At 40.0% G+C, this 24,284-nt stretch overlaps 1 protein-coding gene across 1 annotated transcript in view; it reads right to left on the bottom strand.

Moving 5' to 3' along the window:
- LOC126077505 (uncharacterized) overlaps window positions 1-24,284 on the bottom strand; it is a 120,186-nt gene that overhangs the window by 82,406 nt on the left and 13,496 nt on the right. Inside the window, 3 exon segments of the mRNA XM_049887048.1 lie at window positions 1,278-1,344; window positions 3,264-3,372; window positions 7,462-7,629. Coding sequence (XP_049743005.1) covers window positions 1,278-1,344; window positions 3,264-3,372; window positions 7,462-7,629 — 344 coding nt within the window.

Below are 24,284 nucleotides of genomic sequence, written 5' to 3'. Positions count from 1 at the left end.
TTATCGGAGCTAATCTTTTTTTTAGTTAATCCACAACTGAGAAGTGAAAGCACATGAAAATCCATGTACAGAATGGCTGTTAAAGGACCCTCGTAAATGACGGAAGATTGAGACTCCACAGAGTCAGCAGTGGTGCCTGAAGCTGTTCTAAGCTTAGAAGTTACCATCTACATTCATTTCATCTAAATGAACACATTTTATTAAAATAAATATATTTGAAGTATTAGTCTGATTTTTATTTATGTATTTTATTGCAGAATGACTTTTACAAAGATGTTGACATTAATACAAAATATGAAACAGGATTTTGGTCCTCAGCTGTGTACTTGATTTGTTATATTCTGAGATGGAGAACATGCACTCTGTGAATCCTAAAAAACTTGGTTTTTAGATTATTCAAATCGCTTGGAAACATCCTGGATGGTGGAAAGAATTTAAAAAGATAATGTAGATAAGAGGGAACACCCCACAGGATTTCTAGCGGCAATCAGTTCTCACCATCGCCCCATGGCAAGCTCTGCTACAGAACCTGTCCCTTCCCTTATTTTATTTCCTCTATTTCTTTTGACCACACTAAATCAACTTGCTAACCCAATAATTTTTTTTTTTTTTTTAGCTAAGTGGTTCTAATAACTATTTCAGGAGAGGTGTAATCTATTTATCAATAATTTTGAGAATAAATGTTGGAAAACTCAGCCTGTAAAATGTAAAATGGCAAAGTGCAGGTCAGTCGTCCAGCGAAGCCTTCAGGAATCTAGATGTGCTTATCTCAGTTTGCCTGTGATGCTGAGAGAAGCTCTGGGCGCTGAGCAGGTGTTCAGTAAGTACTTGTAGTTGGACAGAGAGACCTGCTGTATTTTAGAGGATGCTTACAACACAGAGGCTACTTCGTAGTCAGAATATGGAACAGAATAATTCAAGAACGGAATATAAAATATGATGTATGGGGAAAAGAAATTTCAATCCGTATTGCTTTCATCAAAAATAAGGAGAGGTTGATCAAGACAGGGCTGTATGTCAAGTGAAAAAGCAGAGAGGAAAAATTCACATTTTTCTCCCCAACTTGACCACAGCTGCTGAATGAAGAGATGTTATTATTTATTCCCTGGGATAGAGTAAAGCTTCATAATTTATTTATCAAATGTATGAATGGATATTGTGAGAAGTTTTTACTACAAAGGATATTTAAACTTAAGACCAAACAATCAATACTTTGAGACTTTAGAGTTATAATTTGGAATCCAGTCAACCCCGTCTTAGAGTTCCCTGCCACTTACCAATGAGTGGGAATGGGGCCTCTTTCTTGCCAGAACTGACCCACAACTGGTAATCACTCTTAGAGCCCTTGGAGACCAAAAAAAAAAAAAAAGTCACAACAATTCTTTCACAGTAGGTAATTGAAAGAGGGGACATTTCTATAACATTTCTATGTTTTCGAAAAGAAAAAGAGTTGGGACCAGGGTAAATGCTGTAAGTCCATGGAGGTGGCCACAGTTTTTGAGTTAGCAGTCGTGATTTCAGCAACCCGTCCCTCTCCCAGCACCCAGTAGACTACTCCAGATTCCTGCTTTGTCCCTTCTGATAGGCCGGGGATCTATGGAAGAACAATGCAATCAGTCCTTCACTTTATGGATGGCCTGTGGTTATGAAATCATATTTAGGTTCCTTCACTAAGAAAGAAAAGTCTAATCTCTTCTTGACGGTCCTGCTGTCTCTGGACTCCTTGGAGAACCTTAGGCTTTGTCTTCATTTGTCTCTGCCCAGACAAGTGTGCTGCTCAGAGAGACACACAGCCTGCCGTGACTATGTCTGAGCAAAGGAAAACTTGAAAAACATCTCAAGTTCAGCTGCCTTGAGCAGACAGACAAATGCCCAAAGACCTTGAGGAGACGGGCAGAGTGAAGTCAGTCCACTGGCTTTGGTTTGGACAAGCTCCATTCTGGAGCAAGAAGGATAAAGGATGCGAAGCTGCAGATCAGGCCAGATGCAGAGAACTATTATCCCAGCAGCTACTGCCCAGCAATACTAGAAAGCACCCTTGAAGCAACCACATCTCAATCATACACACTCCGCTGAATTATTTTACACTCCTCCAGAAAAACATAAAGCAAAAATGATGTTTCAAATGGAGTTGTTGGTGATAGTTCATATGCCTGCCCTTGACTCCTGGTAAGATATCATGGCCTTGCCTGTATGAAGGAGGGTCCCAGCTATGGAGGCTATCACAAGCACATATATGTGTATGCACGTACACACATACACACACACTCGCATACTCTCTCAGCTAAATATGCTCACAATTGTATTTCAAATAGGAAATAAGATCTAACAAAAATCTTTTCTTTTAAGGTAGGGGCTGGGAACACTATGCTGGAATCCCATAGAACAGGCAGAGACAAGTAACGCTGATTTTTTAATAAAGTAGAAATTCTTTCTTGTCTGGTGAAACTGATGACTTCAAGCAAAGGAAAATCACAAATATAAAATAAAATGAGCTGTATCACTGATCAGTCTACTCTACATCTAAAGCCACTCACTCTTTCCAAGATTTAAGTTTTCTTTTTCAGGGCATGTATATCATATAGGTGCAGAGGTATCTGATTTACTGAGTGAATATAAGTTCAATTTTATTTTAAATGTATTATTAAATTTCTCTAGTAAAGAAATCATTGATTCCCTAAGCCAAATTCTGGCTTTTCAGGGGCTTTATTATATCACTCATGGAGTCTCTATGAGTCAGAATTGACTCGACGGCAGTCGGTTTTTTTTTTTTTTTTTTTCAAAACACTGCCAGATTTATAAAGATAGTGATAGTAAAAGGCAATGCTCATGAAAACTAAAAAAATAGAAAATAAATGAGGTATTTGACTTATGCCAGAACCGACTTAGGATGCAGTCATCTCAACAGAACCCTGAATACTCACTCCTCAAAGAAGCTCTTAGAGCTTTTTTATAACCACTTGGTCAAAAAAAAAGGGAGTAGCTCTGATAGTTCCCATTGTTTACTATCAATTTGTACATATTTGAGTAAAAAACTCTGGGAAAATATAAGGCATGTAAGTGTCTTGATGGGAGGTAAACGGTGAGTCATTGTTTTAAAACACACTCAGATTAAAATGTTTTCATTTTAAAAAATAGAGGAAAAAATGTAATTATATTTTTCTCTCCATTCTAGAAAAGCTGACTATGCCCTTCACATAGGTAACCCACACAAATACAGGGCCAAGCTGTGCTTCTTACCTAAAGGTGGCTGTGAAGTTCACGGTGGGCCAGCCCAAAACAAGGGACCTCTTGGCATTGGTGTCATCACAGTCTGTCATCCACATGGTGTTCAGTGGTATTTTATCTTTAATTTTGAAGGTCTTTCTATACCTAGGAAGATAACCCAACAGAAACTCTGTTAGTTTGTTTCTTAAATGTCAAGGGAGACCTTTGCTCATGGTAAGATATCAGTTTTCATGGCGCCAGAGCAAAGCATGCCTTCCTCATCTCTATTATCCTTGGTGCACAGCACAGTCAAAGGTCAGATGGGGCTTTCCTAAGTGCTGATGGAAACCTGGCTGAGGAGGGCCCTGAAAATACTTCATTGAAGGAAGCAAGTAACCACAGACGGACTGGTTTATTGTTCTCAGTGCTGACTATTGACTTGGAACCAAAACTTCTAATTTTCTTTTCTTTTCTTTCCTTTTTTTAGTGTTTTAAGTGAAAGTTTACAAATCAAGTCAGTCTCTCATATAAAAATTTCTATACACCTTGATATGCACTCCTAGTTGCTCTCCCCCTAACGAGATAGTATATTCCTCTCCACCCTGTATTCCCCATGTCCATTAAGCCAGCTTCTGTGAACTTCTAATTTTAAAGTTGTTGTTGCTGTTAGTTGCCACGACTCATTTCTAACTCATGGCTACTAAATGTGTGCAGAGCAGGACTGTTCCATAGGGCTTTCAAGGCTGTGATCTTTTGGATGCAGTCAGACAGAACTGTCTCCTGAGGGGCCTCTGGGTGGATCCAAACTGGCAACCTTTTGGCTAGCTGTCAAGGGCTTTACCATTTATGTCACCAAAATTATCACTTTCTTAGGGAAACATTCATTCATTCATTATTTATGACTTGCTTACTTCAAAAAGTATTTGAGAGGTTGAACAAAGATAAAAAGTACATGATTTACGATTTATAAAAATATTCATAAAATACTTTTTTAAGAGAGAGGAAAAACATATAAGCGATTTAAAATGTATTCTCAACTTCAGTTTTTGTAGCCCTTAAAGCATAATTTATTTCAAATTTCCACTCTTGAGACACTGTTCATATGATTTTTCCTTAGATTCTGGCTAGAATTGAGAAACTATAACCTAAAGACTGAAGGAAATTAAAAAAAAAAAAAAAAATCAGACCAGAAGCCAAGAGGTCTTTTATATGTGTGATGAACACACTTCCGTTTAACTCTGGAGAGTCAGAAGATGACTGACTTTGTCAGCAGTGAAATTGCTTTCTGACAATTTCTGCTTAATCCCCCTTATAACTCTGACATAAAACCACTACGTCCCTTGACGTAATTTGCAAATTTAACGGTCAGGTAGGCCTGAGATTTAAATAGTTAAAGCCCTCTGAAGAATGCCTGGGGGACCTGGGCATATCGCTCTGGGACTCATGACTATTCAGAACCACTTGTGGGGACACTAAAGCTAAAATAAGATCAAAGACACCTCATGTGGAAACATCCCTATGACTCCACTGAGTCAAGGACAGGTTAGAGCTAAAACTCTTCAATGGGATTTATAAAATGAAAAGAATTGTGCAGGAGGTACACCTGAAGGATAATCTAGATTCACAGCTTAGAGCAACTGAATATAAGTATAATGGAAAAGTGCCTTGTAATACAAGGTGGCTTCTTTGTACATTTTATGTCAATAGTTCTTACTCTATTTCTGTGGTTTTGAAGATTTTTTATGAAACATTCAATTATCATACAAAATCATTTTTCTGGATAGCAACTCTGAAGGTATTATAAAGCTAAAATGCATGGCCATTTGGAAGGTGAAGCACATATCTGCTTGCTTTTACAGATTTTGTATTTTTGAGCACAGGCATCTATGTGTAAAGAGGAAACACTGGTGGCATAGTGGTTAAGAGCTACGGCTACTAACCAAAAGGTTGGCAGTTGGAATCTACAAGGTGCTCCTTGGAAACTCTATGCGGCAGTTCTACTCTTTCCTATAGGGTCGCTATGAGTCAGAATCGACTCGACAGCAATGGGTCTTAAATGTGTAAAGATACCCAAGACACTACGTTGCAACTTCCAAATATATTGACCTGCAAAGAAGCCATTTCTATAATTCTCTCCTTAGTTGGATAAAGTTTCAAAATTATCTACTCCACAGTGGAAACCAAACCAAGGAGCCATCTAAGAACCCAGAACACAGTTTCAACTCTACTCTAACATTTATTGAGCACTTATCATATGCCAAGCACTATACATTTTATGAATATTATGCCATTTAATCCTGAAACAACTACATCAGATTGTCTCTATTACCCTGGTTTTAGATGAAGATACTCACAGAGAGGTTAAGTAACTTGTCAAAACAGCAGTGCCAGGATTTGAACCCAGGCAATCTAAGTCCTGAGACTATGGTTGTAACCATGTGGAATCTGTAAAAGCCCTTGGGTGTGGACCTCTCTTCAAGCCAAGGCCTGGACACAGAGTCTTTTCCTCTCTGTACTTCTAAAGAGAACACCAATCCACAGTTATATCTGTAGGCAACTTCTCTCATTCAGAATGCATTCTAAGACATTTATATCTTTATCATTGCCTCTGTTTTTTGTTTGTTTGTTTTTTGGTAGCTGACTTCAATGGCAGCAGAGGGGTGGCGGGGGGGACTTGTCATTAATTTTTTAGTTTATTAAGCATTCTGTTCTATTTCTTACTAGACAGAAAACAGATGGGAATTAGACTTTTACTTAATCCAAAGGAAAGGTTGATTTCAATGGTGAGAGACAAACTACATGGTTATGAATGTTCTATGAAATCCAAAAGAAAGGAAGAACGGTGGCCACAGAACCACAGGGTAAAACCTGTGCTTTCAAATAGTTCTGTTTCAAAAGTGCATTCCAGTAATTACTAACATGGTGCCCTGGGGGAGGCCACTAGACCTCTGAGTATAAAGGTATTCTGAAAAATAGGGAAAACAATCTCATCTCCCAGGGTGGTTGTAAGGGTGAGACAAGCTTAGGTATATAAAGTCTTTACCATGATACCTGACACATAATAAGCCCTTGATAAATCCTACCTGTTATTATTGTCATTTGCATTAAATATAGCAGTTTACAAAATTAGTACTTAATCTTACATGTTTTATCCATGGCAGGCCTTAAATGGGAGCCAAACTAAAGGCAAAAGAAAAGAGTTTTATTTTTCCATAGTGACTAAATAGCTTCCTCATGAGATTTTCTATGCTGAATCATTCTTTCACTTTCATGATATTTCATAATGAAAATGGAGATGGAGCAGATAAACAGATGACCAGGTTAGTCAATTCCTTCCCTTCCACCACCACTCCCCCTCCTCGCCTTCATATATTTCTTGAGCAATCACCATGTTCTAAGGTGGGTATAAATTGCGTTGGTGTAAAAGTGTACCCAGTTGGCTCTATCTCCAACATACATTCAAAATTTGTCTGCTTCTCTTTCATTTTCACTTCCGCTCCCAAGATGCAGCCCTCTTTTTCATTCATCAGGACTACCACCTCCCCTAACTAGTCTCCCTACCCTCCAATCCATTATCTACCAACGGCCAGAGCAATATGCTAAAAATATGAGCCAGATATGGTCACTCTACTAGAACAAATTCCAAACTCCTCACCAAAGGTTACTGAGACCCTGTGTGACCATATCCTTACCTAATTCTCAAGTGTCATAACTGAGGTCACACCCCCATGTGTCAGACTCCAGTCATGTGGGCTTTCCTTGAGCCTTCCCTAAAAGGGGAAAAGCCACACCCACTGTAGGGTCTGCCATTCCTTCATGCTAGATGGCTAGCTGCCAAATCTAGGAATGGTAACTGCTTCCCGTCCCATAGGTAGGGATTTAAATGCTGCCACCAGATACCTTTCTGATGACCCCTTTTCTAACATGTCCTATCTTCTTCTTCAAATGCCACCCAACATATCTTCTTCCCAGAAGCACTAATCACAAAGTGTGTTTCTCTCCTCTATTTTTATTATCTCTCTGTAAGGTTCAAGGAAGAGGGACGTTCCTGTCATATTCTTCACTGTATTCTCTCCACGGGCACCATACAGAGCAGGATCTTCATGCATATTTGTTAAGTAAATCAAAGATCAAAAGCCAAAAAAAAAAAAAGAAAAACTTTGTATTTGCTTATAGTAAGAGCTATTAAAACGCAATTTGTTAGTGAGAATGCAATTCTAATGATAATCAGAAGAGTGAGTAGAATACACTTACCTGGAATTAGACACCAGCAACAAATCACTGAAGAGGAAGAGGTGTCGCTTCTGCCTTCTCCAGCCTCTTTTGAATTCCACAGGGCCATGAATCAGCAGGGTACGATTGGGGCCCTCAGATAACGTAGTTCTCTCACTGTGGGTGTCCACCTCAGTGGAAGGACTTTTCCTGCAACACACCGCAAACCACAGAATAGCTAGTCAATGGTCAAATGTAAGCTAGAATTTTATTTCAAAGGTTGAGGATGACACAATTGCTAAAAATTACAATCTCAATCCCCAAAACAGGGCTCCCCAATTCAAGTTTAGGAATCATTGGGTTATAGTTTTTAAAGCTAATGGAAAAGATGAGGTCACTTAGGAAGTTGGTGTAGAGGGAGAGCATATTTAAGGAAAGAGCCCTGAGGTATGGCAACTCAGAGAGGTTGGAAAAAGGAGAAACATCAAAGCAAATCATGAACTCTCAGTGAAGAGGAAAACTAAGAGGTGAAAGGTAGATACTACTACAGGAAGTGTGCGAACAGCCATGTCAAATGCTGCAGAAAGCCAAGGCAGATGGTTACTCACAATCGGATTTAGTAACCTGGAGGTCACTGGGGACCTTGACAAGACCAATGTTGGTAGAATAATGGGAGGAAAGTTTGTTTGTAGGACTGTGGAAGGCAGAATGCCCCTCTGCCGCAAATCCTAAACCCGGAACCTATGAATATGTCACATAGTAAAAGAGACTTTACAAATGTAATTAAGGTTATGAACTTCAAAATAGGGAGATTATCCTGAAATATCCTGGTGGGTCCAATCTAATTGCATGAATGCTTAAAAACAGAGAGCTTTTTCCAGCTGGATTTAGAGAGATGGCACAGAAAGAAGTTAGAGAGATTGGAAGTGTGAGTGAGATTCGACCCTCATTGCCGGAATGAACCACATTTGAAACAGGAATGTAGTCAACCTCTAAGAGCAAAAGCCAGCCCTGGTTGACAGCCAGCAGGAAAAGAGTCACATCAGTATTATCACCTCAAGGGACTGAACTTGACCAAAAACTTGAATGAGTTTGGAAGCAGAGTTTTCACAAGGGCCTAAAGACACCTTGATCAACCTTGTGAGACCCTAAGCAGAGAATCCAGCCAAGTCCACCTGGACTTTCTGACATAGAAAAACTATGAGGTAATAAACTTTTATTGTTTTAAGCCACTTAGTTTGTGGTCATTTGTTACAGCTACAATAAAAAAATTCATATAGATTTTGGCACCTGCAAGTGGGTGCTACTGTAACAAATATTTAAATACGTAGAGGTAGCTTTGGAATTGGCAGTACATGGCAGCTGGGAGAATTTTGAGGAGTACGATAGAAAAAGCCTGGATTCCCTTGAACAGACTGTGATAGAAATACGGATGTTAAAAATTCAGCTGGTGAGAGCTCAGAAAGGGTGAGAAGCATTGTAGAGAAAGCCTGTGTTGACTTGGAGAATACCTGAATCATTTATAAACAGACTATTGGTAGAAACTGGAATAAATGTTGTCAATTTACAGGATTATAATGAAACTTGAGGGAGCCCTGGTGGTGCAGTGGTGAAGTGATATGGCCGCTAACGAAAAGGCTGGCAGTTTGAATCCACCAGCAGCTCTCTGGAAACCCTACGGGGCAGTTCTACTCTGCCCTGTAGGGTTGCTACGGATCGGAATGGGCTCGATGGCAATCGGGTTAATGAAACTTAAAGGAGCCCTAGTGGTGCATTGGTTAAACTGATCAACTGTTAACTGAAAGGCTGGTGGTTCGAAACCACCAGCAGCTCTGTAGAAGAAAGATGTTGCAGTCTGTTTCCATAGAGGCTTATGGCCTTGGAAGCCTTACAGGTTCACTAGGAGTTGGAATCAACTCAGTGGCAGTGGGTTTGGTTTGTGATTAAACTTAATATGAAGTTTAAGAAATCAAAAGTAGTTTTAAACTCTAAAGTTGTCCACAAATATTTGCTACTAGTTAATCTTGATTATAAAAAAGTAACCATTGACAGGGTCTTAATGAAAAGTATCTACGGTATTTTTTAAGGAAAAAATATAATCATATTTCCCTAATGTTTTTTTTTTATTTTTTTTTAATTAATTTTTATTAATCTTCAAGTGAACATTTACCATTCCAATCAGTCTGTCACATGTAGGTTTACATACATCTTACTCCCTTCTCCCACTTGCTCTCCCCCTATTGAGTCAGCCCTTTCAGTCTCTCGTTTCGTGCCAATTTTGCCATCTTCCCTCTCTCTCTATCTTCCCATCCCTCCTCCAGTCAAGAGTTGCCAACACACTCTCCAGTGTCCACCTGATTTAATTAGCTCACTCTTCATCAGCATCTCTCTCCCCACCACTGACCAGTCCTTTTCATGCCTGATGATTTGTCTTCGGGGATGGTTCCTGTCCTGTGCCATCAGAAGTTCTGGGGAGCATTGTCTCTGGGATTCCTCTAGTCGCAGTCATAACACTGGTATGGTCTTTTCATGAGAATTTGGGGTCTGTATCCCATTGGTCTCCTGCTCCCTCAGGAGTTCTCTGTTGTGCTCCCTGACTGGGCAGACATCGATTGTGGCCGGGCACCAACTAGTTCTTCTGGTCTGAGGATAATGTAGGTCTCTGGTTCATGTGGCCCTTTCTGTCTCTTGGGTTCTTAGTTGTCGTGTGACCTTGGTGTTCTTCCTTTGCCTTTGCTCCAGGTGGGTTGAGACCAATTGATGTATCTTAGATGGCCGCTTGTTGGCATTTAGGACCCCAGGCGCCACAATTCAAAGTGGGATGCAGAATGTTTTCATAATAGAATTATTTTGCCCATTGACTTAGAAGTCCCCTCAAACCAAGTTCCCCAGACCCCAGCCCCTGCTCCGCTGACCTTTGAAGCTTTCATTTTATCCCAGAAACCTCTTTGCTTTTAGTCCAGTCCATTTAGGCTGACCTTCCTTGTACTGAGTGTTGTCTTTCCCTTCACCCAATGCAGTTCTTATCTACAGATTGATCAATAAAAAGCCCTCTCCCTCCCTCCCTCCCTCCCTCCCTCCCTCCCCCCTTTGTAACCACAAAAGTATGTGTTCTTCTCCGTTTTTTCTATTTCTCAAGATCTTATAATAGTGGTCTTATACAATATTTGTCCTTTTGCAACTTACTCATTTCGCTCAGCATAATGCCTTCCAGATTCCTCCATGTTATGAAATGTTTCAGAGATTCGTCACTGTTCTTTATCGATGCGTAGTATTCCATTGTGTGAATATACCACAATTTATTTACCCATTCATCCGTTGACGGACATCTTGGTTGCTTCCAGCTTTTTGCTATTGTAAACAGAGCTGCAATAAACATGGGTGTGCATATATCTGTTTGTGTGAAGGCTCTTGTATCTCTAGGGTATATTCCGAGGAGTGGGATTTCTGGGTTGTATGGTAGTTCTATTTCTAACTGTTTAAGATAACGCCAGATGGATTTCCAAAGTGGTTGTACCATTTTACACTCCCACCAGCAGTGTATGAGAGTTCCAATCTCTCCGCAGCCTCTCCAACATTTATTATTTTGTGTTTTTTGGATTAATGCCAGTCTAGTTGGTGTGAGATGGAATCTCATCGTAGTTTTAATTTGCATTTCTCTAATGGCTAATGATCGGGAGCATTTTCTCATGTATCTGTTGGCTGCCTGAATATCTTCTTTAGTGAAATGTGTGTTCATCTCCTTTGCCCACTTCTTGATTGGGTTGTTTGTCTTTTTGTGGTTGAGTTTTGACAGAATCATGTAGATTTTAGAGATCAGGCGCTGGTCTGAGATGTCATGGCTGAATATTCTTTCCCAATCTGTAGGTGGTCTTTTTACTCTTTTGGTGAAGTCTTTAGATGAGCATAGGTGTTTGATTTTTAGGAGCTCCCAGTTATCTGGTTTCTCTTCATCATTTTTGGTAATGTTTTGTATTCTGTTTATGCCTTGTATTAGGGCTCCTAGGGTTGATCCTATTTTTTCTTCCATGATCTTTATAGTTTTAGTCTTTATGTTTAGGTCTTTGATCCACTTGGAGTTAGTTTTTGTGCATGGTGTGAGGTATGGGTCCTGTTTCATTCTTTTGCAAATGGATATCCAGTTATGCCAGCATCATTTGTTAAAAAGACTATCATTTCCCCAATTGACTGACACTGGTCCTTTGTCAAATATCAGCTGCTCATACGTGGATGGATTTATATCTGGGTTCTCAATTCTGTTCCATTGGTCTATGTGCCTGTTGTTGTACCAGTACCAGGCTGTTTTGACTACTGTGGCTGTATAATAGGTTCTGAAATCAGGTAGAGTGAGGCCTCCCACTTTCTTCTTCTTTTTCAGTAATGCTTTGCTTATCCGGGGGTTCTTTCCCTTCCACATGAAATTAGTGATTTGTTTCTCTATCCCCTTAAAATATGACATTGGTATTTGGATCGGAAGTGCGTTATATGTATAGATGGCTTTTGGTAGAATAGACATTTTTACTATGTTAAGTCTTCCTATCCATGAGCAGGGTATGTTTTTCCACTTAAGTATGTCCTTTTGAATTTCTTGTAGCAGAGTTTTATAGTTTTCTTTGCATAGATTTACATCCTTGGTAAGATTTATTCCTAAGTATTTTATCTTCTTGGGGGCTACTGTGAATGGTATTGATTTGGTTATTTCCTCTTCGGTGTTCTTTTTGTTGATGTAGAGGAATCCAAGTGATTTTTGTATGTTTATTTTATTTTATAACCTGAGACTCTTCCAAACTCTTCTATTAGTTTCAGTAGTTTTCTGGAGGATTCCTTAGGGTTTTCCATGTATACGATCATGTCATCTGCAAATAGTGATAGCTTTACTTCCTCCTTGCCAATCTGGATACCCTTTATTGCTTTGTCTAGCCTAATTGCACTGGCTAGGACTTCAAGTACGATGTTGAATAAGAGCGGTGATAAAGGGCATCCTTGTCTGGTTCCCGTTCTCCAGGGAAATGCTTTCAGGTTCTCTCCATTTAGAGTGATATTGGCTGTTGGCTTTGCATAAAAAAAAAAAAAAAAAAAAAAACTAGTGCCATAGATGCCCTTTATTATGTTGAGGAATTTTCCTTCAATTCCTATTTTGGTAAGAGTTTTTATCATGAATGGGTGTTGGACTTTGTCAAATGCCTTTTCTGCATCAATTGATAAGATCATGTGGTTTTTGTCTTTTGTTTTATTTATGTGATGGATTACATTAATGGTTTTTCTGATATTAAACCAGCCTTGCATACCTGGTATAAATCCCACTTGATCAGGGTGAATTATTTTTTTGATGTGCTGTTGGATTCTATTGGCTAGAATTTTGTTGAGGATTTTTGCATCAATGTTCATGAGGGATATAGGTCTAAAATTTTCTTTTTTTGTAATGTCTTTACCTGGTTTTGGTATCAGGGAGATGGTAGCTTCATAGAATGAGTTGGGTAGTATTCCATCTTGTTCTATGCTTTGAAATACCTTCAATAGTAATGGTGTTAAGTCTCCTCTGAAGGTTTGGTAGAACTCTGCAGTGAAGCCGTCCGGGTCAGGGCTTTTGTTTGTTGGAAGTTTTTTGATTACCGTTTCAATCTCTTTTTTTGTTATGGGTCTATTTAGTTGTTCTACTTCTGAATGTGTTAGTTTAGGTAGGTAGTATTGTTCCAAGAATTCATCCATTTCTTCTAGGTTTTCAAATTTGTTAGAGTACAATTTTACGTAGTAATCTGAAATGATTCTTTTAATTTCATTTGGCTCTGTTGTGATGTGGTCTTTCTCGTTTCTTATTCGGGTTATTTGTTTCCTTTCCTGTTTTTCTTTAGTCAGTCTAGCCAATGGTTTATCAATTTTGTTAATTTTTTCAAAGAACCAGCTTTTGGCTTGGTTAATTCTTTCAATTGTTTTTCTGTTCTCTAATTCATTTAGTTCAGCTCTAATTTTTATTATTTGTTTTCTTCTGGTGCCTGATGGGTTCTTTTGTTGCTCACTTTCTATTTGTTCAAGTTGTCGGGACAGTTCTCTGATTTTGGCTCTTTCTTCTTTTTGTATGTGTGCATTTATCGATATAAATTGGCCTCTGAGCACTGCTTTTGCTGTGTCCCAGAGGTTTTGATAGGAAGTATTTTCATTCTCGTTGCATTCTATGAATTTCCTTATTCCCTCCCTGATGTCTTCTATAACCCAGTCTTTTTTCAGGAGGGTATTGTTCATTTTCCAAGTATTTGATTTCTTTTCCCTAGTTTTTCTGTTATTGATTTCTAGCTTCATTGCCTTGTGGTCCGAGAAGATGCTTTGTAATATTTCGATGTTTTGGATTCTGCAAAGATTTGTTTTATGACCTAATATGTGGTCTATTCTGGAGAATGTTCCATGTGCACTAGAAAAGAAAGTATATTTTGCAGCAGTTGGGTGGAGAGTTCTGTATAAGTCAATGAGGTCAAGTCGGTTGATTGTTGTAAGTAGGTCTTTTGTGTCTCTATTGAGCTTCTTACTGGATGTCCTGTCCTCCGAAAGTGGTGTGTTGAAGTCTCCTACTATAAATGTGGAGGTGTCTATCTCACTTTTCAATTCTGTTAAAATTTGATTTATGTATCTTGCAGCCCTGTCACTGGGTGCGTAAATATTTAATATGGTTATGTCTTCCTGATCAATTGTCCCTTTTATCATTATATAGTGTCCTTCTTTATCCTTTGTGGCAGATTTAAGTCTAAAGTCTATTTTGTCAGAAATTAATATTGCTACTCCTCTTCTTTTTTGCTTATTGTTTGCTTGATATATTTTTTTCCATCCTTTGAGTTTTAGTTTGTTTGTGTCTCTAAGTCTAAGGTGTGTCTCTTGTAGGCAGCATATAGATGGATTGTGTTTCTTTATCCAGTCCGTGACTCTGTGTCTCTTTATTGGTGCATTTAGTCCATTTACATTCAGCGTAATTATAGATAAATAAGTGTTTAGTGCTGTCATTTTGATGCCTTTCATGTGTGTTGTTGGCCATTTCATTTTTCCACATGCTTTTTTGTGCCGAGACGTTTTTCTTAGTAGCTTGTGAGATCCTCATTTTCATAATGTTTAACTTTGTGTTTGTTGAGTCGTTACGTTTTTCTTGGCTTTTTTCTTGGGTTATGGAATTGATATTCCTTTTTGTGGTTACCTTATTATTTACCCCTATTTTTCTAAGTAAAAACCTAACTTGTATCGTTCTATATCGACTCGTATCACTCTCCATCTGGCAGTTCAATGCCCCCTATATTTAGTCCCTCTTTTTGATTATTGTGATCGTTTATCTGTTGATTTCCATGATTTCCTGTTATGTGTATTATTTTGTTTATTTATTTATTTTTTAGAATTAGTCTTAATTTGTTTGTTTTTGTGATTTCCCTATTTGAGTTGCGTTGATACCAGGACGTTCTGTTTTGTGACCTTGTATTGTGCTGGTACCTGATATTATTGGTCATCAGGCCAAACAATCTCCTTTAGCATTTCTTGCAGTCTTGGTTTAGTTTTTGCAAATTCTCTAAACTTGTGTTTATCTGTAAATATCTTAATTTCTCCTTCATATTTCAGAGAGAGTTTTGCTGGATATATGATCCTTGGTTGGCAGTTTTTCTCGTTCAGTGCTCTGTATATGTCGTCCCATTCCCTTCTTGCCTGCATGGTTTCTGCTGAGTAGTCTGAACTTATTCTTATTGATTCTCCCCTGAAGGAAACCTTTCTTTTCTCCCTGGGTGCTTTTAAAATTTTCTGTTTATCTTTGGTTTTGGTGAGTTTGATGATAATATGTCTTGGTGTTTTTCTTTTTGGATCAATCTTAAATGGGGTTCGATGAGCATCTTGGATAGATACCCTTTCGTCTTTCATGATGTCAGGGAAGTTTTGTGTCAGGAGTTCTTCAACTATTTTCTCTGTGTTTTCTGTCCCCCCTCCCTGTTCTGGGACTCCAATCACTTGCAAGTTATCCTTCTTGATAGAGTCCCACATGATTCTTAGGGTTTCTTCATTTTTTTTAATTCTTTTATCTGAATTTTTTCCAGCTATGTTGGTGTTGATTCCCTGGTCCTCCAGATGTCCCAGTCTGCATTCTAATTGCTCGAGTCTGCTCCTCTGACTTTCTATTGCGTTGTCAAATTCTGTAATTTTATTGTTAATCTTTTGGATTTCTACATGCTGTCTCTCTATGGATTCTTGCAACTTATTAATTTTTCCACTATGTTCTTGAAAAATCTTTTTGAGTTCTTCAACAGTTTCATCAGTGTTTTCCTTGGCTTTTTCTGCATTTATCCTAATTTCATTTGTGATATCTTTAAGCATTCTGTAAATTAGTTTTTTGTATTCTGTATCTGATAATTCCAGGATTGTATCTTCATTTGGGAAAGATTTTGATTCTTTTGTTTGGGGGGTTGGAGAAGCTGTCATGGTCTGCTTCTTTATGTGGTTTGATATGGACTGCTGTCTCCGAGCCATCACTGGGAAACTAGATTTTCCAGGTAATCAGCTAAAAAAAAATGCAGTCAGATCCCTGTCTGAATTCTCCCTCTGGCTCAGGGTATTCGGATGTTAATGGAGCCGCCTGGGGAGGGTGGGGGAGGGATCAGAGAGCTAGGAGTGTACCACCACAGAATATAGAGCTGATCACCACGTTCACGCTCCGCCCCCGTCCGCCAAAATCTGGGCGGGATGGCTCCCCGGTTGGGATGCTACTCTCCCCCCTCCGAGACCAGTCACTTCCTCCCGGGGACTTCTCCCTCCGGAGCGCGGCACCGCTTGTGCCAACTGGGTGGGCGTCACCCACACGACCAGGTGGGCCCGCCCCCTGGGTCAATTCAGGGGAATATAATTGGACCCCGCGCTCACGCCCCGCCGGCTTTCGCCAAAATCCCAGCGGGACGGCTCCCCGGCTGGGACGCTGCTCTCCCCGCTCCAAGACCAGTCACTTCCTCCCAGGGACTTCTCCCTCTGGTGCGCGGCATCACACGCGAGAACCGGGTGGGCGTCCCCCCACACGAACATGTGGGCCCCGCCCCGGGGTCGCTTTAGGGAAATATAGCTGACCCCCCCGGCTCGCGCCCCGCCCGCTTCCTGCCAAACTGCCGGCGGGACGGCTCCCTGGCTGGGACGCTGCTCTCCCCGCTCCAAGATCAGTCACTGCCTCCCGGGTGCTTCTCCCTCCAGCTGCGCTGCTACGCTACCCACGCCAAACAGCTAGACTCTCTCCCGGGATGGGTTCGGGGGGGTAGGGCTGGGCCCCTTGTCTGTGCCGTCTGACCCCTGGGCTCTGCCCCAGATTGGGCTCCGAAGGTCACCTGCCTGGTACGCTGGCTCCTAGTTCTGAAAACGGACGCCGTCTGCCCGTATTTGTTTGTTTTCCGTCTCTAAGTCTGTGCTTGTTGTTCAGAGTTCGTAGATTGTTATGTATGTGATCGATTCACTTGTTTTTCCGAGTCTTTGTTGCAAGAGGGATCCACGGTAGCGTCCACCTAGTCAGCCGTCTTGGCCCCGCCCCTCTCCCTAATGTTTTTAAACAAACTTATAGCTTTGAAAAGTCTCATTCCATAAGCTACTATTGAATCTACAGAAGTTGCTCTGCTACACTCTGCAGAGAAGATTATGATGGATGTGACAGCTTTTATTCAAATAGCACTTAGAACTTACTTTAAAAAAAAAAAAGTTTCTAACCAAACACAGATAAAATGATATGGATATTTGTGAAGAAGAAATTTCAGTTTCGTTTTATGTTAATGTGAAAATTTAGATCATTGAGGATTAATTCCCATCTTTCCTAAATCAATATTTGATTTCTGGGAAAACTGATAAAGAACATCAAATAAAACTGGAAACACTAAAAAAAGTTTCTAAACATGAGACAGTATCAATAAAATGGTCTTAGATATGATTTGGCTGAGTTATGACCAAATAATATCTAAGACTATCTGACCTTGGTAGGCAAAACATCTAGGTTGAACAGACCATAAAAGCTTTCATAATAGGGAAGACATTTTCATAGACCTACAGAAAAGTCTCTCCCATGGAGCCAAGAAATTGTCTCTCCTGAGAATGTAAAGCCTGTTCTTCTGTGCTCAGTACCACTATATCTAATGAACATGAATAGCTTTTCATGAAACCAGTGCTGAAGTTAAGAACTAGTTCATGTATTTCAGAGGAAACAAGACCCAACGCTTCCTGTGATCCCCAGTCTATTTTGATGATTAAAAATAGTATATTAAAAGACTACCTTGTCCACTTAAGCCTTGAAAGACCACGTAGAAGCTTGGGGTGCTTTTGGATTGATGTAAACATCTTTTTTTTCTTCAACTCCTGGGAGTGAAAACCAGTCCAGTCCTCAGCACTGGGCAGAGTGCTTCAAACAAATCCATGAGCCTGAGGATTCCGGTGTTGCCACGATCACTTGTTATTATGATTTCAAAGTTCTGAGGTTCAAACTGTAACTGACTAACTGACATATCGTTTCCCCTCAGTTTGAATTTAAAAAAAAATTAAACTGTCCTCACATAGTGTTGTAAGAAATGTATATAGTTTCCATGTACCTTTTACTCAGTTTCTGCCAATGGTAATGAGATGGTTAATTTTATGTGTCAGCTTGCGTTAGCTATGGTGTTCAGTTGTTTGGTCAAATGCCAGTCTAGATGTTGCTGTGAAGATATCTTGTAGATGTGATTAACATCTACGATCAGTACGCTTTAAGTAGAGATCCCATTTAATAATGGGAATGGGCCTCATCCAATCAGCTGAAGGCCTTAAGAGCAAAAGCTGAGGTTTCCTGGAGAAAAAGGAATTCTGTCTCAAGGCTGTAACATGGAAATCCTGCCCAAGTTACCAGCCTACCAGACTGGCCAGATTTCAGAGTCAAGACTACAATATCAACCCCTTCCTGAGTTTCCAGCCTGCTGGCCTGTCCTACAGATGTTAGACTTGCCAGTCCCCACAGTCATGCGAGCCAATTCCTAAAATCAATCTCTCTCTCCCTCGCCTACTGATTTTCTCTGGAGAACCCTGTAATGTCTTCTAGTGCTATAGTACAATATCATAACCAGAATATTAACATTGGTATAGTCAAGATAAAGAACATTTCCCTCGCCACGAGGATCCCTCCTATTGTCCTTTTACATTCACACCAACTTCCTTCCCAACCCACTACCTCTTTAATCCGTAGCAACTACTAAACTGTTCTCCATTTCTATAATTTGGTCATTTCAAGAATATTATATAAATGGAATCATACAGTATGTGACCTTTTTGCAATGTCTTTTTTCACTCATATTTCTCTGGAGATTCATCCAGGTTGTTGCATTATCAATAATTCATCCCTTTGTATGACTTAGTGGTGCTCAATGGTATGGGTGTGCACCACTCTGTAACCATTCCTTCGCTGAAGGACATCTGGATTGTTTCTGGTGTTTGGCTGTAACAAATAAAGCTGCTATAAACATTTGTGTACAGGTTTTGGTGTGATAAATGCCCAGGTGTGCAATTGCTAGGCTGTACGGTAGCTGCATGTTTAATTTTTTAAGAAACTGTCAAACTATTTCCCAGGGTGGCAATATCATTTCATATTCACCCCCACCCCCAGCAATATCTGAATAATCCAGCGTCTCCACATCCACACCAGGATTTGGTGTTATCACTCTTTTTATTTTAGCCATTCTGAGAGGTGTGGAGCACTATCTCATTGTGGGTTTACTCTACATTTCCTTAATGCTTAATGATGTTGAACATCTTTTCAAGAGTTTATTTGTATCTGTACCGTATCTTCTTAAGCTTCATGAAACTTACAGTGTTCTGGTTAAAACACTTTAAATATACTGTTCCCTTTCCAAGAGTTAATCAACCATTTCACAGATGCTGCACAGATAGCCTAAGTATCTTGAAGTCAAGTGATGTTAGGAATTCAAATTCAGCTGACTCTGGAGGGCACACAAGTCTCAGGGCAGTGAGGTACCCGAACCTCTTCTCATATGGTGTCTCCTTTCCTTGAGCCCTTGGAGGAGTGGTATTTGATCTTACTAATAAAGTTTGTGGTTTTCTTTATAGTCTCCTATAATAGTTATTTGAATATATACCTCTTAAATATCTCAAGAAAAAGTCTATATCTCATTTATCATTCAATTCTCACAGGCTTTGGCATATTGGAGGAATGAAAAACCATTTTATTGAAGTAAATGAGTGAAACAGTTTTTTGCCATGGATGGGGAAAAGAAAGGGATGACCGAAAATAGACTCTCTTTCATCTACTTCATTCATTCAAGAAACAGTATCTGAACCTGTACCAGGAAAAGGGCAGGTCTAGGCAGCAAAGAACAAAAGGGACCCAGGCCCCACTCATGAAACCTAGATCTGAATACAGGAGTCAGAAATTAAATAATTACATCAATAGCTTTGTATGTAACACCAGGCTCAGAAAAATACTGCAAAGAAAAGGCAAAGAGAGAGATAAGAGATTAGAAGTGGGACCCGTCACCTGACTTAGATTGTGCAAAGAGGGCAGACAAGGGGGGCTTATTCGAAGAACTCATTTAAATGATCTTTAAAGGATAATTCGAGATTAACTAGATGAAGACACAGAGATAGATACAGAGGTATAGAGAGGTGAAGAAGTAGAGAGACAGAGGGAGAGAAGGAGGGAGAGAGAACAGTGTGTAGTGGAAGGGAATGTTCCATGCAAAGGGGATACAACATGTGCAGTTTCAGAGCCATGACTTTGCTGGCTTGGTGGGGGAGGGGGGTCGGGGGACACGCTAATAGAAGGCACAGGAAAGTGAGATAAACCTGAAGAGCTAAGTAGGGGCCAGGAATGCAGGTCCTTTTAGACCTTGTTAAGGCCTCTTGTCTTAAAACCAAACTAGCATACAAGTGGCATGTAGACAGTGGGCTCCAGAGGCTTCTAAAATATTTTAAAGCGATAGTGCTAGCCCAGGACACGCTGACTGTATTTAGCACCATGGAAGTGTATTAAGCAACACCTTCTGTCCACTCATCAAGCATCGTCAGGATTTAGTTAAGGTAAGAAATGCAGGCAGAATTAACATGCACTTCCCCCAATTTGCAGAATATTCACCAGGTGACTCTCACTCTCTGCCTCTCTTTCAGAGAGGTTAGAGGCCAAGAACTTCTTTCCTTCTAGAATATAATCCTTGCTAACCAATTCTGGTCTGCATCAAAATGACGTGGGGGAGCTTTTTAGGCATCCGCCCACCCGGGTTCTGATAATCAGGTCTGGAGAATCTGTATTTTAAAACAGGCTTTGGGTGACACTGCTGTGAAACCAGCATTGCAAACGACTGTCCTTTGGGAAAAGACACATTGGAAAGATGTGGTGTTCTGATACCGTCTCCCTTGTAGCAAAGGTAACAAGGGAAAGGAAGCCTTTTGTCACATCGAGGGGTCTTTCCTTAGTTTGGTAGTTACATGTAAAAGTTACCTTTACAGTAGCTGTTTAATTTCTTCCAAAGTACCATTGGTATTTCTTTATTTCAGGAAAACCTGCAAATGCAATAACAGTGACAGAGTCTGCTTTCATTTAGTTCATTGAACACTGAGCTTCGCACCCTAAATATCAAACAGAAGAGACGGTATGAGGTGACGCTATGCCAACCGTACCAACAACTAAGCACATCGCAAGAGAAAACTTTCTTTTCTTAATTCTATTTTTTCCTTCAATTTTTTATGTTTTGATTAAGTGTTTATATAAGGAAGCAGGTTGTGAAGTGTCAAGTTCTCAAATCAAACCACCTGGTTTTGAATCCCTCCTCGTTATTTACTACCTATGTGACACTAGGAAACCAGTTACACTTTCAACGCCTCAGTGTTCTCATCTGCAGATGAGATTCATAGGGTTGCTATGAGAATTAAATCAGATAATACTAAAATAAACTTAGCGTGGCTTTGACATAGCATTATGGATTGAATTGTATCCCATAAAATATGTGCTCAAATCCTAATCACTGCCCCTAGGAATATGATCCAGCTTGGACACAGGGTTTTTCCTTTGCTGTATTAATCAGGTCGTATCAGGAGTTAGGATGGATCCTAAACCTAATCACTTCTGAGTTATGAAAAGAGCAGAATAAAGACACAGACAGGGGAAGAGGAAGGCTAACGACAGAGAGAGATCATCTACAAATCCAGGCACACTGAGGATTGCTGGCAGCTACTTGAAGCTGAAATAGACAAGGAAAGACCTCTCCCTAGAGCCACACCCTGAATTTGGACTTCTAGCCTTCTGAACTGTGAGAAAATCAATTTGTGCTCTTTAAAGCAACCCATTGTGGTATGTCTCCTGTGGTATCACTAGGTATAAGACACTGTAATCCCTCAATATTTTAGTTATGCTTATATGAAGGAAGACTTTCTATTCAAAAATAGCAACCATTTCCATGAACTAAAAGAGAAGGGAGCGAAAACAGGTAGTAAAATTGGCTGAGCAACTATAAGTTGTCAGGCTCTTTGCGAGGTAGTTCAAGCTTGTCCTCTCATTTCCTCACAGCACTCTTGTGAGGTAAGCATCATTACCTCCATTTTTACAGATGAAAAAACTGAGGCTGATAAAGTTAAGTAGCTGAGAGCCATGTACCTAAATAGTGAATTTGATTATAAATTCACATAGTGTTTCAACAAAACAGCTCTTGGCACCCTTTCCTTCACCAGCTCAACCCACTCTCCTTACACTCCAGGTCACATCCCACTGAGACAGGAAGGAGTAAAAGAGGACAACAGAACTGGCTTCTGCCCTGAAGTTCATGTTTTCTGGGTATTTTTTGTATGTGCTTATTCTGTCTTTTCTAACTCTGGAATACTAACTTTTGACTGCTTTAATTCACGTTATCTGGAATCTCCTGAAAGTTTTGCTAAACTTTGGGATCCCTCTGTTATTTCTTTTTCTTTTTTTAATTTTTTTATTGTGCATTAAGTGAAAGTTTATAATTTAAGTCAGACTCTCATACGAAAACTGACACACACATTGTTATATGACCCCTACTTGCTCTTCCTGCAATGTGACCACACACTCCTCCTCTCCACTCAGTATTTCCTGTGTCCATTCAACCCGCTCCTGTCCTCCTCTGCCTTCTCATCTCACCTCCAGACAGGACCTGCCCAAACAGTCTCATGTGTGTACTTGAGCTAAGAAGCACACTCCTCACTAGTATCATTTTATGTCTTATAGTCCAGCCTAATCTTTGTCTGAAGAGTTCGCGTCAGGAGTGGTTTTAGTTTTGGGCTAACAGAGAATCCGGAGGCCATGACCTCTGGGGTCCCTCCAGTTTCAGTCAGACCATTAAGCCTGGTCTTTTTACTAGACTTTGAGGTCTGCATCCCACTTTTCTCCTGCTCCCTCAGGAGTTCTCTGTTGTGTTCCCTGTCAGGGCAGTCATTGCTGGTAGCCGGGCACCATCTAAGTCTTCTGATCTCAGGCTGACGGAGTCTCCGGTTTATGTGGCCATTTCTTTACCCCTTCTGTTATTTCTTAACAAGAGTAGTTCTCACTCATTGGCTCTTACAGTGAGCCTTCTATTTTAATTTTTTCTTTTTTTAATCTTGACTATGCTTAACTGCTGCCCAGCTGGGTCCAACTTTACCTGGCTACATAGGAATGAAGTCTACAAAGAGTGATGACAATTAGTACTACCAGAATAAAGTATAACACATTATTAGTTAAAATATAGTGTTGAGGGAATAGGATGACAGTCATTACCCTATTCTTCATGGTCACAGAGAAGAGTAGACTTCATTCCACTGACCTGGAGAGGACACACCTGGAAGAACTTGGAAGCAGAAGTTTTCTCTAAACTGGCCACAATCTTGCATTGAAGTGCCAAAAGCACAAGACACTAGATACAAGGATACGAGGAAAGCAGAATATTTAAATTGTGTAAGAAGGCAATATTGACTTAAATGCCATTCTCTCAGACAGTAGGTAATACATATGAGGAGACCCCCACAAGCACCACCACCACCACCACTACCAACAACAAATACACACACACACACACATATATATTAAATGTATGGAAACAGAACTTGGACAATTTCTACTCAGCGAACGTGGATTCAAAGGCTGTTGACTCTTGATACCATTGCAGCTGATTTGTCTTCCACGGGAATGAAAGCCAGATGTTCTAAGGTACTTCCTTCCTACGTTAGATACCACAAATCTTTCTGCAAATGCTCTTTGGCCGACAATGCTGTTGTTGTTTTTTTTGCTGTCAAATTGACTCTACCTCATGGCAACCCCATGAGTGCAGAGTAGAACTACTCCATAGGGTTTTCAGAAGAAGACCTGTCTTCCAAGGCACTTCCGGATGGGTTCAAACCACCTACCTTTCAGCTAAAAAAAGTAGTGTTAAAATAGATTATGCCATTCACTTAATTCTGGGATTGTGATATTGCTGTGGTAACTTCTATAGTGGAGTTGTGTTTTTTTTGTGATTTGTTGACCCCTTAGAGAACTGAACTAATGAGAGATTTGAATTAATTTAACTTTGAGGAAGCTAAAGAAGCTACAGAAATTCCTGTGAAAAGACACCCCAGGATACAGCTGTGGCTACAGAAACCCAGGAATCTGAGAGAGACTGGCTGAGACTAAGCCAACGTATAAAATTGGGAATGAAGTAATTTGGACTTTAGTTTCTATGGGCTTTCATTTGTAAGAGGATTAAGAAGTCTGATAACGAGAAAAGTCTCAAAGTGTTCATATTCGGTATAGTTTTATGTTGCTACAGTTTTTGCATTCATTACATAAAGTCTGCTGAGCTATTTTGGACAACATGACTGGACATAATTAGTCATAAGAAATCAGATAGGGAATGCATGTTCAGTTTAGGGTGCTG

This window comes from Elephas maximus, chromosome 5 (genome assembly GCF_024166365.1).
Source record: "Elephas maximus indicus isolate mEleMax1 chromosome 5, mEleMax1 primary haplotype, whole genome shotgun sequence".
In the NCBI taxonomy this organism is placed as follows: Eukaryota; Metazoa; Chordata; class Mammalia; order Proboscidea; family Elephantidae; genus Elephas; species Elephas maximus.
Note: the sequence above shows the minus strand (reverse complement) of the source record. Positions and strands in the feature narration are given on the sequence as shown.